The sequence below is a fragment of the Microcaecilia unicolor genome, chromosome 4 (assembly GCF_901765095.1).
Source record: "Microcaecilia unicolor chromosome 4, aMicUni1.1, whole genome shotgun sequence".
Taxonomy (NCBI): domain Eukaryota; kingdom Metazoa; phylum Chordata; class Amphibia; order Gymnophiona; family Siphonopidae; genus Microcaecilia; species Microcaecilia unicolor.
The window spans coordinates 334,704,963-334,725,212 of NC_044034.1; the positions used below are offsets into that span (position 1 = coordinate 334,704,963).

General features: G+C 44.8%; 1 protein-coding gene across 1 annotated transcript in view; it reads left to right on the forward strand.

The window, feature by feature from the left end:
- Positions 1-20,250, forward strand: part of LOC115469426 (inositol polyphosphate-5-phosphatase A-like) — a 110,253-nt gene that overhangs the window by 45,858 nt on the left and 44,145 nt on the right. Inside the window, exons 5-6 of the mRNA XM_030202055.1 lie at positions 14,158-14,221; positions 20,126-20,229. Coding sequence (XP_030057915.1) covers positions 14,158-14,221; positions 20,126-20,229 — 168 coding nt within the window. The remainder of the gene's footprint in view (positions 1-14,157; positions 14,222-20,125; positions 20,230-20,250) is intronic.

Below are 20,250 nucleotides of genomic sequence, written 5' to 3' on the forward strand. Positions count from 1 at the left end.
AGTGGGGACACTTGTGCATGCAGCAGGGGGTAGCAGAGTGGGTGTAAAATCACTGGCTAGCTGGGGGTTGGCTCCTAATATTCATTCCACCCAGTTGCCTGCATTGATTTCCTATTAGTCTCCCTGCACCACCCAGTAACACATCGCTCCCGTGTCCGCAATAAATGGTCTTTTGATAAATAATCACTTGTAAGTCAATAAATTTTTATTAAACAGTGTGGGCCTTTGATTTATTAAAATCCGACAGTGTTTGTCTGAGCGAGAAGTGATGCTGAATTGAAATGGAACTTTTCATACATCATCTTGGCTGCCAGGAGTACTGAGGCTGTTGCTGAAAACCAGCATACAAAGAGCCAATGTAGAGGCTGAGAGCAGAGAAAGTCTCTCCCATGACATGTGCCATGCTGGAGAGCTGAGTGCAGGTACCATCTTCTATGGCCTGCATTCCACTGTTACGTTTTTAAAATTCATTCTAACAACTTATTCCTTATTGTCTACTGGACCACTGCAGAGCCTATGGGTTATGCCTGTCAGCCAGCAATGACTTGTGAGCTCTGTCCTATAAAGAGCACTCTGCAGCAGCTCACCAGTGTTCTGTGCCTTTAGCTGATGATAATGGACATTCCATGAAGTTGGCTCTGATCTAGTCTGGTTGGTATTGCTCCTGGGCTAAGCAGGAGAATTGGTTCCCTGGTTGAGCTAGGACATCTGGGTGGAAGAATCTAGTGTCCTTTCATGGCAGACCATTCACTTGAAGGATGCCTGAAGCAGTCCAGCTTCCCTCCCTCACTCCTATCTCCCCCTCACTGTTTTGCCTTTGCCAAAAGCACTTCAGAGGAGATGTCCTTCTAAGCCACACTGAGCCCGCAAAAAGGTGGGAAAATGTGGGATACGAATGCAATAAAATAAATAAATAAATATCCCCTGCCAAAACAAAATAATAAAAGGAAATATTTAAGTAAAAGCATTTGCATCATGGGGTGAAGCACCAGAAGACCAACATTAGTAGGGATGTGCAACAGTGAGCTATCCTGGGGCAGTAGGAGGAGTTTCTGCAGGCCGCTTCAGTTGATCGACCATGTGGTGCAGGGGGTACACTTGGAGCTGCATGCATGATCATGAAACATGATCAATCAAGAGCTGCTTCATAGTGTGCAAAGGGTGCCTCAAGGTGAGAAAAAATTTTACACAAAAGTGGGTGCTGATAGTTAAGTGGGCCTGCAGGCATGATGGAGGCTCCATCAGAGTGCGCTAAGCACTACTCCCACTGCAGTGGCTGTCAGGGCAGTTCCGGACAGTGCAGCAGGGCAAGAAGATTATGTGTAATGTTTCTGAGGGGTACCCTGAGGGTTCTGAGCTGCAGCTGATGCCAACACTGGAAGGCAGGGGGCCTCCTCATAGAGCAGTGTGGAAGGGGCAGAAAGTGCAGGAGCAGTAGTCATCTTAAGTCTTCCATCTCTCAGCACTTAGACCTCTTCTCTCCTCCATCCTTGGTCCCAGCAAATTTAGCAGAAAATCCCTTGGCTTTGAGGACTTGTCAGGAAGTGCAGCAAAGTTTGCTGGATTGTTGGGCCAGGAGGATTCTATTCCCCACTGAATTTGTTCTCCTCATCTACAGAAATGTCTGCTGAGGTAGGCTTAGAGTTCTCTCCCAACTTAGGCATGGGGTAAGTGGAGGTTTGGAGGAGTGTGCATTGCAAAAAGACCATGTCTGAATCTCCAAGAGGATGGGAAATGCAGTCTACGATGGGATAGCGGTACAGGAGAGGGCCTTTTATAAGGGGTTTCAGTAGTGGATTCCTTAGGAAAGCTACAGATAGTAGAAGATGATGACCCTGTAATAGTCAGGCTATTTAGGAGAAAAGAGAGGTTGGAGATTATAGTGCAAGGGTTGGAAGTACTCATTTCTGAGGTTGCAGTGCAAGAAGCAAGGACTGCAGGTGATTGTATCCTGGAGGGTATGTGCAAGCCCGCTGAGGCCTTTCTGGTCTACCAAGTGATCCAAGCTATGATCACGGTGGAGCAGTGAGGCCACCAGGTAAGCTTGGACTAGATAAAATCATTTACTAAGGTACTGTGGTTCTAAGGAAAAGGAGAAGCTGAAGCAGGAAAAGGAAGATGCCTTGGTGGCAGTGATAGCTAAGAATATGACTGTTCCTGTGGTAGATGTTGAATCTTTGAAGGATATATAGGATTATAAAGGAGGCTTTTGAGTTGGCAGCCTTGGAGCTCTAAGGTGCTGTATGCAGTGCTTTTGTATCCAGGATTTGTCTGCGCTGGATGCAGCAGGGTCTGGTTGACTCATAAAAGGAGGAGGAGGATCAGTATCTGCAGAGAATGGCTCACCTGGAGGCACGCTTGGCTTATATGGTAAATGTTTTTTATGATCTGATTAGGACCTTGGTCATGGGCATAGCACTCATGGTTTTAACTGGACAGCTGTTGCGGCTCTGGAATTGGTTAGAAAATATGGTCTCCAAAACACAATTCAGCAGACTTCCTTTTGGAGGAAAAGTGCTGTTCAGTGAGAACTTGGAGAAGTTAGTTAAAAATCTGAAAGAATCTAACCTGGTAGTTCTAGGATAAGGCCAGGATTTCCTTACACTCAACATCTGGGTCTTCCCAACTTTCTCATTTTCCTACTTGGACCAATTCCTTTTATTCTGTCCTGAAAGAGGTTGGACATGGCTCAAAGGCTGCTGCAGTCTATAGAGCTACACAGTGATGGGCTGTGGATCCCCTCCTTGGCAGAACAGATAGGGAGACAGTTGTCTGTTTTTCAAGGCGTGGACCTAGATAACTTCCAACAAAGGTGTACTGGATGTGGTGAGGTGAGGATACATGTTGGAGTTTTCCCACCCCCTCGCAGATTTGTTTATGGTTTCCCCTTGCAACACTCCAGCCAAAAATAAAATGGCTGTATTCACAAGCTTGGAAAGATTGCTGAGTATGGGGGCACTAGTTTTTGTACTCAAGGCAGAGTGGGGTACAAGGCAATACTCCATTTACTTTGTGGTACTGAGGAAAGAAGGCTTATTTTAGCCCATTCTTTACTTGAAAGATCTAAACTGGATGCTGAGGATTTCACATTTCCAAATGGAGGCTTTGTATTCAGTGATAGCAGCTGTGTGCAAAGGGGAGTTCTCAACTTCCTTGGATTTCAAGTTTAATCAGACAATCTGATCTCAAAGGTACACCAGCGGTTCCTGAAGTTCACGATTCTGAGAACCACTATCAATTCCAGGCCATGCCCTTCAGCGTGCCACATTGTCGCAAGGTGTTAGTGGTAGTGGTCTGATTACTCCGCAGAGAGGGGACACTGGTTCATCCATATTTAGAGGATTGGCACATCAGGGCCAAATCTGAAGCAGAAGGCTGGTACACTACCTCACATGTGATGCACTTGTTGCAGTCGCTGAGGTGGGTTGTCAGCTTCAAGGAAAGCAGTTTATTAATTTATTTAAAATATTTATATTAAGCACATTCCATGGTTCACGGCGGATCACAGCTATAAACATACATAATAAAAATTCACAAAAGAAATACAATAAAAAAAACCAACATGAGACATAAACAAAAGTTTTCAGCATCTCCAATATTTGGGAGTACATTTTGACATAAAGAAACGGAAGGTTTTCTTCCCCAAACAGAGAAGACTAAACCCCTAGATTCAGATCTGATTACTTCTAGCAAGGAGGAGTCCACAAGCATAGGATTACATTCAAGTTCTTGAATCTGTGACAGCGGCTGTTGAGGTAGTGCCATGGGCTTCTTCACATATGTAACCAATGCAAAGATCACTTCTGAACTTCCTGGTAGGTGCAGTCTCAATGTTACAAGATTCATCTTTCATGGACAATGCTGGCTTTACCAGCTTGAAATATTGGTTGGATATTTGAAATTGAGCAAAAGGCATGGATTCGGAAGCCCCTGAGAGATTAGTGCTGATGATGGATGCCAGTTTGTGTTGCTAGGGAAGGCATCATCATGACCAAGTGGCTCAGGGACAATGGTAAGCAAACAAACCATCCTGGCCAATCAACTGTTGCACACCAAAGCCATGTGGAACACTCTGCAGGCCTTCAGTCCCTTTTTTCCAGGGTAAGGTGGTCATGATAAGAACACAAGAACATAAGAATCACTATACTGGGTCAGAGTAAAGGTCAATCATGACTAGTATTCTGTTTACAACAGAAGCCAGTGCAACAGTGGTAGCCTGTGTCAACTGTCAGGAGGAATGAAGACTGTAGCACTGGCGCAGCACTGTTGTACTGGGCCAAGTCCCATCGTCAGGCTTTGTTGGCTACCCACATTGCCAGAACACAGAATGTAGAAACAGATTTCTTGAGCAGACACTCCCCGAATCCAGTGTAGTGAAAGCTGTTGGAGGAGGCTTTTACTCTTATCAGGGGTCAATGGGGCAATCTAATCATGGATTTGATGGCCACAAGGTAGAATACAAAGGTATCTGAGTTTATCAGTCACTGGAAGGAGTAGGGAATTGTGGGTCTGGATGTCCTCCTTCAGGTGTGGCCCCAGTTGAGTGTAGTGTATGTGTTTCCTCTGGCCTCTTCTAGGTCAGATATTGTAAAGAATAACTTCTGTTCCTGGACTGGTCCAGAAGACCGTGCTACATGGACCTTGTATGTCTCAAGGCATTAGAAGGCTGGTTCCAACAGACAATGTATCTTGCTTTTGTCTTATCTACCTCTTTGGCTTATACCAGAGTGTGGAGCAGTGGCGTAGCTAAGGGGGGGGGGGGTGCAGGGGGAGTGACTGCTCCCCTAAACATATTTGGATAAAAAAACAGCACCTATTTTTACTGCTGGGCCCACTCCTTTCACCATTCTGTCTTCCTTCCCTCTCTCCTGATCATCTTCTTACAGCTTTCAAGTTTGGAAGCAGAGCAGCAACGGTATCAGCTGTAAGAACAAAGTGAAAGCATGCGAGACAATTTTCCTGCACGCACCGCTGCTGCTCTGCCGGTCATGACCCTTCTGATGCAAGCTTTCTGAATCAGAGAGAGTGTGACCGGCAGAGCAGCAGCGGCATGCGCACACATGCATGCACGCATACAGGAAAATGGTCCTGCGCATGCTTTCACTTTGTTTTTGCTGCTAATACCGTGCTGCTCTCCCACTGAACTTGAAAGCTGTAAAAGATGATCAGGAGAGAAAGGGGAAGAGATAAAGGGGATGATGCTGGATGTTGGGGTGAAGACCATTATTAAATGGACTTGGGGAAAATCCACTATTTCTGGGATAAGCAGTATAAAATGTTTTGTACTTTTTTGGGATCTTGCCAGGTATTTGTGAACTGGATTGGCCACTGTTGGAAACAAGATGCTGGGCTTGATGGACCCTTGGTCTTTCCCAGTATGGCAATACTTATGTACTTATGAGACAGACAAAAGGGGTCATGCTCGATGAGGGGGAAGGGATAAGAGATTCAGAAATTAGGTGATGCTTGATGGGAGAAGAAAAGTAGAGAGAGAAGATGCTTGATGGGAGAAGAAAGGTAGAGAGATAGGGTGATACTTGGTTTGGAGTGGGGAGGGAGACAGAGACTGCACCATGCTGGATGGGGTAGCAGAGAGAGAGAGAGTAATGCTGGATGAGGAGAAGAGAGATAGAGTGATGATGGGGGAGAGAGAGACAGGATAATGATGGAAGCAGAGATGGGATGATGCTGGATGAGGAAGATTAAGAATTGCTGGATGGGGGATAGAGACAGGGTGATGGTGGGTGGGAAGAGAGAGATGGGTGGGATGAAAGGGAGACAGAATGATGCTGGGTGGGGGCAGGAAAGACACAGGGTGATGCTGTATGGGGGAAGAGAGAGAGATAGATATAGGGTGGTTCTGGATAGGGAGAAAGAAGGAGAGATGCTGGATGGGGGGAGAGAGAGAGAGGGAGAAGGTGGATGGGATGAGAGCTAGATGGGGTGAAGCTGAATTGAGTGAAGAGAGATAATGATACAGCAATGATGGATGAGGGAAGAGAGACAGAGATCACAATTCTGGATGGGGGAGAAGAGAAAGAAAGAAAGACACCAATGCTGAATAATGGAGGAGAGAGAGAGATGGGACAATTCTGGATAACAGGGAAGAAAGAGAGAAAGATGGAATGATGCTGGATAGGGGGAAGTAAGAGAGAGAGAGAGATGGGGCAATGCTGGTTGGCAGGGGGAGAAAAAGATAAGTGGAGATACTGCATGGCATTCAGGTGGGGAGAGAAAGAGATACTAAGAGGAGATGCTGCATAGTGGAGGGGGGAGAAGGGGAGAGAAAGAAACAGGAGATTTTATATGACAAAGGGAAAGAGCAAAGTTAATGAAAAAAGAGAAGGGGGAATGGATGGGCCTGAGTGAGGGAAATATATGGAAAAATGTAGGTAGATTCAGTAAAAAAAAAAAAGGGGGGGAGGAGCTTAAAGACTGGATTATAAGAATGAATAAAATCTAAATGGATAGAGAGGCAGAAAAATAGAAGAAAGCTGAAAGAGAAAGATGAGTTTCAGCAATGACTTTAGTGGAGGAAGTGTAGAAGACAGGAAAGAGTAAAAAAAGAGAAATGGACAGAAAACCCTGGTAATAGAGTTAAGAGAAGACAGAAGAAAGCAGAAACCAGAGAATCTAAATGGCCAGACAAGAAAGGTAGAAAAATAATTTTATTTGTAATTCAGATTAAATTAGTGTGGTAGCCATGTTAGGGCTTCTTTTACAAAGCTGCGCTAGCAATTCTTGCGTGGCAAATGAGAGGAAGCCATTTGGAATTGAATGGGCTTCCTCTTATTTGCCGTGCCAGGAATTGCTAGTACAGTTTAGTAAAAGAGGCCCTTAGTTTACTCCAAAGGTTAATAAAAATAAAAAATGGAAAATTAGGTGATATTTTTGTATTGGACCAACTTAATATATTTTTGACCAGGTTTCAGAGGCCAAAACCACCTTCCTCAGGTCAGGACAGTATACCATAAAAGCATTATGCCACCCTGACCTGAGAAAAGAGGTTTTGGCCTTTGAAAGCTAATCAAAAAATGTATTAAGTTAGTGCAATAAAAATATATCACCTTATGTTCTGGTTTTTGCTTTATTTGTATTTAATTTCTAATGTAGTAATTGGAATATATCAGTTTTTGAAATTTGCAGCTGCTGTCTTTGTTTTGCATAGCACAGGAGGCCACGCATCACTGTTTCTTTTTTTTTCCTGGTGTTGCACTATATACAGTGGCTTGATGGACCATCGTTCTGTCCCAGTATAGCAATACTTATGTGCTTATGTAGGTGTGGAGCAGAGTGGGGAGCCCTTGGGTTAGAATAGAAGAGAAAAACTCCTCTAGATGTGGAGCAGAATGGGGAGCTCTGAGAGAAGGAGGGGAAAAGAAGTCCTCTGTGGGTTAGGTTGCAGTTCTCATGCCTACTTAGTCTGAGACTGAGCTCTGGTACTGAGGGTGCATGCTTATGGATCTGAATTTGCATTCTGCTATGTGAGATGCCGCTATGCGTCTTCTAACATTTAGAGTTATGGGTCAGAGGCTGATGGTGGGGGGGGAGGGGGGAGTCGGAGTGTGGATGAGTGACAGCCTCCTACCCAAGACTCTGAGCTTAGATTGGTGATTTTTCACATCACTCGACCCCTGTTTGCTGCAGGAGACCACTTCCATACCTGTCCTTATTTTTCTTCTGTCTGTGACATGATAGGAGACAGGTGTTAAACTACTTAATCACTTTAAAATTGTTTTAATTTTCTGTTTTTTATTGATCTCACCAGCACCAATTAATCAGCTCACTGGACCAGGCAGTTAGTACATTAAAAATTGTCAGAGAGCAATGCATTGAAGAAAATGTCTAAAAAAGATTGCAGAAGGAAATGTACCTTTCTTCCCTGTGAGACACTTGAGTTGCTCAGCAGCGGGCCAAGGTTTGGGGTTTGAGTCATAGGGTAGCAGAAAAAAGTCTCAATGTAAATCTGCAACTTATTTGTGTTGGTTGTGTCCACCTAAATACATGCAAAACTTAGAAAGGAAGGGAGGGGAAGGGAAAACTGTCTCAGTGCATTTCCTACTCCCAATATCTATTCGGGTGGTGAGACATCCAGACCAGGTATTCTGTGTTCTGTTTGAGAGCCCCCTTCTCTGGACCAATATAAACATAGAATAAGATGGTAGATAAATACCATATGGCCCATCCAGTCTGCCCATCCATACCACCTTCTCAGTTTTAAAATCCTTCCTCTTCCTCAGAAATCACCTGTTCTTGTCTCAGACTTTCCTAAATTCTGATACAGAGTAAATGTAGTCCACAGGAGGGCTATGTTTATTAGATTCTTGATATACCACTTTTCTGGATTTGAACTTTCTGTGGTACGAGAGTGGTTTACATATTACATACAGGTACTTTCTCTGTCCCTAGTAGACTCACAAAGTTTTGTAGGAGCTGCATTATAAGATCTCTGATGTGAGACAAGGACCTAGGTATTTATTTTCTAGGTCAGGGATAGGCAACTCTGCTCCTCGAGTGCCACAGGTGGGTCAGGTTCTCAGGATATCCACAATGAATATGCAAGAGATAAATTTGCATGCACTCCATTTTTATGCAGATCTATCTCATGCATATTTATTGTGGATATCCTGAAAACCTTTGGTACCTTTGGTACTCGAGGACTGGAGGTGCTTATCCTGGTTTTAGAGGAACTAAGGAAGATGGAGATAAGATAGTGATGTTCAGATACCTCAACAAGGTTAGTAATGCAAAGTAAGCTGTTGTCAGTGGAAAGGAAATTCTAGAATAAGGTCATGATATAAAGTTTCAAGTGAGTAGACAGGAGGAATATGAGGAAAATATTTAACAAAAAATGGTGCATACGTAGAATGGACTCCCAGTAAAGGTGGTAGAGGTAAAAAAAGCCATGGAATTCAAGAAAGGCTGGGACAAACACAGAGGGCCCTAGTTACGAGGAATTGAGAGCCAAGTAGGCTCTGTTGTATTGCGACAGGAATAGAGAGTGGGCAGACTAGATGGAACTTGAGTCTTTATCTACCAACAGAGTATGATTTGCTATTTAAAACATGGAGGCAGAGATCTTTTAAGAGAAGTGGGTTTCAATAAAGGAATTGTCCAATTCTGATGTAAGGTTATCCCCCTGATTCTGTAAAAGTTGTCAAAAATTGTACTTGCAAATTTAGGCACGTTCCCAATTTGTATGCACAATTTAATGGAACAATAAGCCAATTAGTGGCTTTTAAACAAGCAATTATTGGCAGTAATAATTTAATTGGGACCAGTGTGTGTAAAGTTAGGTGCAGGATCTTTGCCTAAAATTTACACGCATTCCAAAAAAGGGGGGCACGGAAATGGGAGGGTCATGGGCATTTCAGGGCAGAACGGGGGCATGACTTTGAGTTACAAACGCAATTACAGAATAATGGTGCTCTGCATGCAGTAAATTTAGGTGCGGGCATTTGCTCCACGTTTTCATTGGTGCAAATGGCCATGCCTAAATTTATGCACGACTCTCCAATTGTGTGTATTCTATAAACTATTATGAAGTGTAGGCATGGTTTATAGAATATGGCTTAAGCATTTTTTTTTCAGCGCCAATTTTTTAGGCGCTATTTATAGAATTTACTCCTATATGCCTCCAGCTTTCAGTGGTGTTGAACTGTCTTACTTTGCAGGTTGCTTTCATTGCAGACACATTGAGGCACTATATCCACAAGCAATGAGAGCAGAGGACCAGTTAAGGGGGCGGAGAATCAGGGTGGACTGGACAATATGGTGAGGGTCTCTGTGGACAAGGAGAAGGGTCTGTGGTGGATTGGACAGTATGCTTGGATCACTGTGGGCAGGGGAGAATATGTTACTGGTAGATCGGACAGTATCCTGGGGTCACTGTTGGCAGATAGAGGAAGGGTCTGTGACTAGACCAGAGGCTGGGGTCACTATGGAAAGGGAGAGGGAGGGTCGGAGGTAGTTTGGACAATTTACTGGGGATGATGCTGGAGGCTGGGAAGGGTGATGCAGAATAGATTCACCAGAAGGAAGTACATTCTCCGAGGTCAAGCAGGCTGCTTGTTCTCACATGTGGGTCAACGTCCGGGTCGGCCCAGGAATCGACAAATTTTTGCAAGCAAAAAAGTAAAGTTTTGCCAGAGTCTTCTGGCGCGTGAACAACTTCCCGCCCGTCGCGTGATCATGCCTCCTCAGTTTTTTCTTGTCTGTGGCGGAGAGACAGCGTACTTCGGTTCGTCTCTTTGTTTTTTGGCCCAGGAAGAGTCTTTCGACGATTTATCTTTATATTTCTACTTTCTTTTTGTCATTTCTTTAAAAAAAAAAAAAAAAAATTACCTTCCCGTATTTTTCTTAGTTTTTAGACCTGTTTTGTAAGTTTTCTTTCTTGTTGAAAGCGACCGTGTTTTAGGCCGCTCAGTCGGGTCTTACCCCTTTTCTTTTGTGCCTTTCTTCTTTTCAAGGGCACAATCACGTCTTTTGATTTCACTGAAGCTGTTTTTCCTTCCATGCCATCGAAGACACCCAGCAGCTTCAAGCGTTGTACGTGGTGCAACCGGACTATCTCGGGTACCGATACCTATGCCTGGTATATCCAGTGCCTTGGGTCCGATCATAGCCCAGCTGCTTGTAGTCTGTGTCTTTGTATGAAGAAATGGACTCAAGCTCTCAAGAAGCCCAATGAGAGAAATGTTTTGTGGCTCAGTCCGGTCCTTCAACATCGGTACCAAGATCGATGGCGTTGGCATCGACATCGGGAGGGAAGGTAATGGCTACTGAGAGACGTGCTGGGAGCAGTGAGGCGTCGAGTGGGTCTCCACCTGCCTCGAGGCCTCCTGTTATGCAGGCCCCCCGGGACCGGCCTTCGTCAGACCCAGCCCCGAGGAGACGTGAGGATTCCACGTCCTCCTCTTCGGTACCGAGGAGTCTCAATGACGGGCGTCGAGCGAAGGTGAAGAAGCACTGTCATCGTTCTCCTTCGACACATGGTACCGGGAGCTCCGGGGCGTCGAGAGAGTCGGCACCCAAGAAGCGTCAGCGCCGAGAGGATCGCTCCCCCTTGATACAGGAGGGCCAATTCGTCGGTCTTCCAGTAGCCCGGTACCGGCCCCCAAGCCTCCACGGATTCTGACGTCTGTCCCACAGATCCCGCAGCCTTCTCCGATGGCGGCTCTCGACGAGCACATTTGGGTTTTGTTTCCAGAACTTCTGGAGAGACTGCTACATCAGTCAACTTCGGTGTCGGGGGTGCTTGCACCTTCTCTACCATCTGCTGCAGCGGTTTCTGGCCTTTTACCTGTGGTGAGGTCCCCAACCGCGATGCCACCTGCGGCGTCGACTGCCACCCAGGTTGACTCCCCTTCGACGTCGGTGGAGGGAGCTTCGCCGCAGTCAGACCGGGCATCAGCCTCTCGACATCGTCATAGAGGACATCGTTCCTCAGCATCGAGGCAGGTCCAGTGTCGAAGCACTGAGCAGGAGGTTTCATGGGAGTCAGATGAGGATCCCAGGTACTTCTCTTCTGATGAGTCCTTTGGGATTCCCTCTGATCCTTCCCCTCCACTAGAAAGGAGACTATTTCCACCGGATAGTCTGTCCTTTTCCTCTTTTGTCCGGGAAATGGCTACGGCTATTCCCTTCTCTGTGGAGGTTGAGGATGAGCCCAGGACTGAGATGTTCGAGGTCTTGGATTATTCTTCTCATCCTAAAGAGGCTGTGACAGTTCCTCTGCATAAGGCACTGAAGGAAGTCCTTGTGCGAAACTGGTCATCCCCTCTGTCTGGTCCCGTGGTCCCATGGTGAACCTGGCTTGATGAGGTCTCAGTTACCTCACAATTCCATGGTGGTGGACTCTGCCCTCAAGAGAGCCAGGAGTACTAGAGACTATGCTTCGGCGCCCCCAGGCAGAGAAGCTAGGACTCTTGATTCTTTTGGGAGGAAAACGTATCAGGCTGCTATGCTCGCTGCCTAGATCCAGTCATACCAGCTTTTCATGAGCGTACACTTGCGGGACTCGATACGTCAACTGTCCAGCTTGGTTGATGCACTCCCTACGAAGCTGGCCAATCCTTTTTGCCAGTTGGTCAGGCAGCAGAAGGAGTGTTGCAAGTTCCTGGCCAGGGGTACTTTTGACACTTTTGACGTGACATCCAGGATCGCTGCTCAGGGTATAGTGATGTGCAGACTCTCATGGCTGCGTGTCTCTGACCTGGATCATTCTGTCCAGCAGCGAATGGCGGATGTGATCTAGTTGATCAAATCAAGAAGCATAATGATGCTATGGATTCTCTCTCCCACCGGGCACCTTCTGCTACTGCCTTCTCATCTAGGAGGTTTTTTGGTGGAAGGAGGAGTGCTCCCTATATAGGCGTAGGTACACTCCTGCTTCTCAGCTGCCTGTTCAGGCTCAACCCTAGCGCGCTCGTTCTCGCAAACAGCGTGCGGCTAAGGCCCATTCTGCTCCCCAGCAAAAGCAAGGGACGAGCTTTTGACTAGCTCCAGTTCAGCATAGCCTCAATAAAAGTGTCTGTACCGGACGACTGCCAGTTGGGGGGAGGTTGATGTTTTTTCACCTAAGGTGGCCTCTCATAACCTCCGACCGATGGGTTCTGCAAATAGTCCTGTTAGGATACACTCTCAATCTGGAATCCAAACCTCCAAATTGCCCTCTGGAAGCTCAGTCTTGCAGCTCCCAGCACAAGCAGGTACTTGCAGAGGAACTCACAATGCGGTTAAATCCGTTCCACCAGGGGAAGAAGGGCTGGGATTCTATTGCAGGTACTTCCTTGTGCAGAAAAAGACGGGGGGGGGGGGGGGGGGGATGCGTCCCATCCTAGACCTAAGGGGCCTGAACAAATTTCTGGTTTGAGAAAAGTTCAGGGTAGTTTCCCTGGGCACCCTTCTTCCCATGATTCAAGAGAATGATTGGCTATGCTCTCTGGACTTAAAGGATGCTTACACACATATCTTGATCCTTCCAGCTCACAGGAAGTATCTTCGATTTCAGCTGGGAACTCAGCACTTTCAGTACTGTGTGCTGCCTTTTGGTCTGGCGTCTGCGCCCAGAGTGTTCACAAAGTGCCTGGCGGTAGTCGCAACGTCACTACGCAGACTGGGAGTACACGTGTTGCCTTATTTTGACGTTTGGCTGGTGAAGAGCGCCTCGAAGGCAGGCGCTCAGCAGTCCATGCGAATGACTATTCAGGTGCTAGAGCTACTGGGGTTCGTAATCAATTACCCCAAGTCCCATCTCACTCCAGTGCAAAAGTTGGAATTCATTGGAGCCCTGTTGAACGCAAAGACAGTTTGAGCTTATCTTCCCGAGACAAGGGCAGACAACCTCCTGTCCCTGGTGTCCACAGTTCGAGTGTCTCAACAGATCATGGCTCAGCAGATGTTGAGACTTCTGGGGCACATGACCTCCACAGCTCATGTGACTCCCATGGCACGTCTACACATGAGATCGGCTCAATGGACCCTAGCTTCCCAGTGTTATCAAGCTGCGGGGAGTCTAGAGGATGTAATCCAACTGTCCACCGACTTTCGCAATTCTCTGCAGTAGTGGACGATTCGATCCAATCTGACCTTGGGGCGTCCATTCCAAATTCCTCAGCCTCAAAAAGTGCTGACGACGGATGCATCCCCCCTGGGGTGAGGAGCTCATGTAGATGGGCTTCACATTCAAGGAGCCTGGTCCTTTCAGGAAAAAGGTCTTCAGATCAATCTCCTGGAATTGCGAGCGATCTGGAACGCTCTAAATGCTTTCAGAGATCGGCTGTCCAACCAAATCATATTGATTCAGGCAGACAAACAGGTTGCCATGTATTACACCAACAAGCAGGGGGGCACCGGATCTTGCCCTCTGTGTTAGGAAGCCGTCCAGATGTGGCTTTGGGCTTGCTGTCACGGCATGTTTCTCCAAGCCATTTATCTGGCAGGCGTAAACAACAGTCTGTTCGCGCGCCAGAAGACTCTGGCAAAACTTTACTTTTTTGCTTGCAAAAATTTGCCGATTCCTGGGCCGACGTGGATGTCGACCTACATGTGAGAACAATCAGCCTGCTGGCCTCGGAGAATACCTGCTACAGGCAAGTATCTTCGCTGTACACAATATTTCAGCACATAACCATGTCTCATTGTTTCTTGGTTCAGGCCTTGGGAAGCTTGTACTTTGTACATCGGTCTCTGGATGATGTGTGGGAGTATGATTTCCAAGGTGAGAACATTGTAAAAACATTCCTCCACACTTAGCACCAATGTTCCAAGTTTGCCTTTGTAAACAATCATTTTGTTTTGTGCTGTGAAGAAGTTCTTGTGCTTTACTGAAAATCTTGTTTAAAGGCCCTTATCTCATAGGGCTGCATTCCTGAGGACTTGGCACATTTCTATACTGGGCTCATTTTGTGCCTTGGAAGTAGCTCCTGAGCAAGATGGAAAACTCCTAGGACAGGTGAAGACAGAAATATGAAAAATTTAATAAAGACATATTAGGGGAAGAACTAAACTGCTTTGCCCTCCGGTTGTGTTTGACATGACTGCATGGTGAGTTGTTTGTTGTCAAAACTGACCCCAGCATTATTGCCCATAAACCAAGCTAGTTAGGAAATATGCTAACCTTTTTCATCAGTTGTTTACCTCATCATATTGTCTTATGTAAAAGTATAAGTGATACAGCCAAAAATAGCATTCAAAAAGTGTTTCAGCAAATCACAAATGTTGTCAACACATGGGGTCAAAAATGACCCCAGATATAATACATGGTAGTAACTACTATGATACAAAAACAAGACTAGATTTAATCTTTATTGAGTTACTGATTTAAATACACCCAAAATATGGAAATGTCATAAAACATAGAAACTTTATTCTCCGAGGACAAGCAGGTTTGTGTATTCTCACACATGTATAGACGCCGATCCGCGTCATCCGGTCTGGCATTTCTGCCCAAGTAAAAAAACAGAGCTTTGTGAAGCGTGAGCTGCACTCTGCTGTGCATGTGCGAGTGCATTCCTACCCGCTGCGAGAACGTGGTCATCTCAGTTTTATTTTTTTCCACATGAAGAGAAGCTGCGCTTTTTGCTTTCTCTTTACACGTCTGGTAAGAGCTTTTTTGAGTGCCTTCGGCCTTTCTTTTTTATTTCTCCTTTTCTTTCAACTTTGTTTCTTTTCAAAAAAAAAAAGGGACCCTTTATTTTATTAGTCAAGTTTTGCCCACGTTTAAGTTTTTTTTTTATTTTCAACATGGTCTGCTTTTAGAACCTGACTCCAGTCGGAAACTCCCTTTCTTTTCGTGCCTTTGCCCCTTTTTCAGGCACCATCGAGCCTTTTGATTTAGCCGGCAAGGTCTTCCCATCAATTTCCACGAAGACTCCCAGTGGCTTAAAACGTTATACTTGGTGCAACCAGACCATCTCGGGAAAAGACACCCATTCTTCGTGTCTACAGTGTCTTGGGCCTGACTATAGTGTTGTTAACTGTGTTCTCTGTCTTCGTATGAGGAGGAGAACCCATGTTTCCCGGGAGGCTAACACAAAAAGATTTTTGGAGCCAGGTCCGGTTCCTTGATGTCGACATCAGCATCGACGTTGAGTGTCGCATCGGGAGCATCGGTAAGCATTGCTGCTTCGAGACCTCAAGACACCGTAAGGGTACACCATAGTGCAGTTAGTGCTTATCATCAACGTGTAACTAAGCCCATCTCTGGACAGCCTTTAGTTGTTCGTTTCCTGAAAGATTTGCTTTTGTCAGAGCCCCATGTCAGACCACCAGTGTCATGGGGTCTCAACATCGTTCTCACCCTAGTGATGAAAGCTCCTTTCAAGCCACTGAATTCCTACCATCTGAAATACTTGACCTGGAAGGTCATTTTCTTGGTGGCTGTTACTTCAGCTCATAGGGTCGGGGAGCTTCAGGCCTTAGTAGTGGATGCACCGTATACTAAGTTTCATCACAAAAGAGTAGTCCTCTGCACACACTCTAAGTTCCTGCCGAAGGTGGTGTTGGAGTTCCATCTGAACCAGTCGATTATCTTGCCAACATTCTTTCCCCAACCTCATTCCCATCCTGGCGAAAGCAGCTTGCACACCTTGGACTGCAAGAGAGCATTGGTCTACTACATGGAGCGGACAAGGCCACAGACAGTCCGCCTAGCTTTTTGTTTCTTTTGATCCCAACAGGATGGGGGTCGCCATCGGGAAACACACCATCTCAATTTGTCTGGCAGATTGCATTTCCTGCACTTATGCCCAAGCTGGGCTGTCTTTAGAGGGGGCCATGTCACGGCTCATAATGTTAGAGCTATGGCTGCGTCAGTGGCTCACTTAAAGTCAGCCTCCATTGAGGAGATTTGCAAGGCTGCAATGTGATCTTCAGTCCACACATTCACGTCATACTACTGCATTGAGCAGGATACGCGACGAAATAATTGGTTCGGGCAGTCAGTGTTGCAGAATCTATTTGGGATCTAGAATCCAACTCCACATTCCTAGGCCCATTTTATTTTGTTTCAGGCTGCACTCAGAGATTGTATGTAGATTTCAGGTTAATCTGTGTAATGTCCTTGCCGTTGTGAGGCCCAGTTGACCAATGTTTGTTGTTTTGGGTGCACCTGGATGCTAGGGATATTCCCCATGTGTGAGAATATACAAGCCTGCTTGTCCTCGGAGAAAGCGAAGATACTTACCTGTAGCAGGTATTCTCCAAGGACAGCAGGCTTCATATTCTCACAATTCCGCCCACCTCCCCTTGGAGTTATCTCTGTCATAATTTTATTCTTTTGCTTTGCACTTAAACTGAGAGGACCGTGTTCTTGCAGTGGGCGGGAAGACACTCATGCATGAGCAGTGGACTGTGTCTCGCGCTTCACAAAGCTCTGTTTTTTTAGTTTAAATTTGTTTATTGACGTATTATACAAAACATATAGACATCATGCCCAACAAATAACCTTACTAATACAACAGACAACTTGTAATCCGTCCACATACATCAAGTCATTTTCTTCTTTTATCCCTTGACGCTCCCTCCCCCCGCCCTCCCTTCCTTTTAGTATAAGGTTCAACAGTTTTTTTTGTTTATGACAATTCAAAGATAACATTGTTAATCTGGTGCATATACAGAGATTCAGAGTTTTTAAACAAGCTCTGTTTAAACCGTATGATACAGCTCGTTATCAAACTTTAACATTATCATCTCTACCCCTCCCCCCCTCTAAGTGTGAGTTGATATGTGCATGCTTTGACTTTCCATATTAAACTAGCTCCCCCCCCCCCCCCCCCCCCCCCCCCGGAGGAGGTCCTGGGTCTTGTACTCTGATGACCCCCTCCCCCGTTCTGGAAGCTCTGTTTTTTTAACTTCGGCATAAATGCCGGACTGGACGATGTGGATCGATGTCTACCCATGTGTGTAAATATGAAGCCTGCTGTCCTCGGAGAATACCTGCTACAGGTAAGTATCTTCGCTGTTTCCTCTAGTGCCAACATAGGAACTGCATAAAGGTGCCCTGGGGTCAAAATTTACCTCAAACACAATAGGAGAGTTAAGCACTTCAATCACTCCAAAATAAACATGCTTCATGAAATGGAAAATGATAGAAGGCAAAGCAGAGGGAAAGGATTATAGATATTCTTCCATATTGGTGAGATGAAAGAGAATACTTTTATCGTTCAGTCAGAGGAGAAAAAGTGCCCAGAGGTAACTAGAGATCTCCTGAACTCCACTCAGGGCCCTTCAGATTCAACTTTCTTTTGGTCTTATTCTTTAACCTCTCTTCCATGTCAGTATTTCTCAAGCTGCTTATGGAGGGACCTAGTCAATCTGGTTTACAGGATACAAACAATGAATATGCATGAGATATATTTGTATAAAGTGAAGGCAGTGCATGCAGATATATTTCATGAGAATTTAAGGGTATTGTGAAAACCTGACAGGTTTGTGGCCCTTTACAAGTTCAGGTTGACACCTGGTTTTTAGGATGTTCACAATGAATATACATGAGATAGGTTTGCATGCTCTGCTCTCACTGCTTATAGATCTAGTATCTAATCCATATTCATTGTGGGTATCCTGAAAACCAGACTATCTGGATGGAGGGGGGAGGGTAAAGGGTACTCCAGAATTGGCTTGTGAAACACTATATTACCCCACCTGACTATTTTTGTGAAAGGCAATTCTATAAGTTGGTGTCTATATTGAAGCATCAATAGTGCGCTTAGTTTCTAGAATAGAAGCATTTACATGCATGATTGGCTCCAATAATTGATAGTTACATGCATAAGTGCTAGGCGCTGTTCTATAAACAGCATGCCTAAATCACATACCTGCAAATTCTATATAGTCAACTAGAGTTGTATGCGCAAATCTAGGTATATTCTGATACATACAACAAGCCAATCAGCACTGATAATTGGATGTTAACAAGCAATTATCGACACTAATTAGAATATGTGCACTACTCGCTAAGCATATTCTATAAAGTAATTTGTGTAAATTGTACTGCTTGGATCTCAAAAGTGGGTGTGGCCATGGGAGGAGCATGGGCATGTCATGGGTGTACCTAAAATTTATACACAGTGTTAAAGAATAACCCGTTTTATGCCTAAAGTTGGATGTGGGCATTGGTGTAAATCCAAAAGTTTATTTATTTATTTATTTATTAGGATTTATTTACCACCTTTTTGAAGGAATTCACTCAAGGCAGTGTACAGCAAGAATAAGTCAAAAATGAGCAATAGACAATTACAGCAGTAAAAATATTCAAACAGCAATGCAAAGTATGGCATAGAGGCATATTTTCAAAGCACTTAGCCTTCCAAAGTTCCATAGGTTTCAATGGAACTTTGGAAGGCTAAGTGCTTTGAAAATATGCCTCATAGTATGCTACATTCCAATGTCAACACAATACACAGTAAAACAATTCAATATACAGCATAGGATGTAAGCTAAGATGGAATATATAGATAGAGAGCAACAGGAGTAAGAAAATTAGGTGCTAATTTAAAGGAATTTGCAAATGAGGTCAGAAAGGTGCTTGAATATCATCTTAGCTAGGGTAGAAGTGGATAAATATATCCTTCTATAGTATGTGCAGCCGGTTAGGAGTGGGTGATAGGACATGCATAGGTGCATTTTCAATTTGTGCCAATTTGTTCAGCACCAAATATAGGATCGGGCCCTTAGCCAACAATTGTCAGGGGACATACATGTGGGCAGAATATGGGTATGTCATGAGCATGTTAGTCAAGCAATACATGCAACTTTATAGACTATCAGTAGTGTGCGTTGAATGGCGCACTTCAGCATGCCCACTTATGCCAACCATTGACCTGGTTGTATGTTTTCTGTGTGCTGGACTCTACACTGGATTTATTTCAATGTACAGTGATACCTCGGTTTTCGTTGATAATCCGTCCAAAAACAATCAATGAAAACCGAAACAGACGAAAACCGAGCCAATTATTTCCATATGAATCAATGTAAATCCAATTAATTCGTTCTAGACACTCCAAAATACATACCAAAAACACATTTTATAGAGAATAAATATAGTCCCATGATGGAGCTAAAGGGAAAGGGTTAACTTATTAGCAAGGGAAATACTTAACAGGGAAAATGAGATTTGAGCACATGTGATTTTATCTTGCGTGCGTTGCGTTAGACGCGCGGGTGATGCTCACACAACGAGAAACAGCGCCACAATGAGCAGGAGAACATGTGGGTCGCCCTTTGTTTTCGCAAAATTAGCAACAAAAACCGAGGCAACCTACGAAATCTGAGACAAATTTTTCACTGAAAAAATCAACGAAAACCGAAACCAACGATAACCGAAGTCAATGAAAACCGAGGTTTCACTGTATTTGGTATACCGCCTTTCAAAAGGATTAACAAAGTGGGTCACAATATAATGTCAATATCTGAATAGAAACAAAAAAAAAAGAATACAGTACTTTTCTAAAACATGTACTTATATATAACTCCTTTCAGCCTGAACCACTGTCTTTCCGCTTCTTGTATGGCCTCCCATCCTGTCAGCTTTATCTTCAGGTACTCCCCCATTTTACTAAAGTCAGGTTGTTTGACATCCAGGACTTTTAGTTCTTTTATCAAACTATGCCTTGATTTACAGAAAAGGAATTTCAGGTGGTCTATGGCATACAAGTATATGGAGGTTCTTTGGAGAAAGTTTCCACACTGGAGAAAGAAAAGTTTGCTCCAGATTTCTGGCCAGATGTAAGTGAAAGCCTTCTGGGA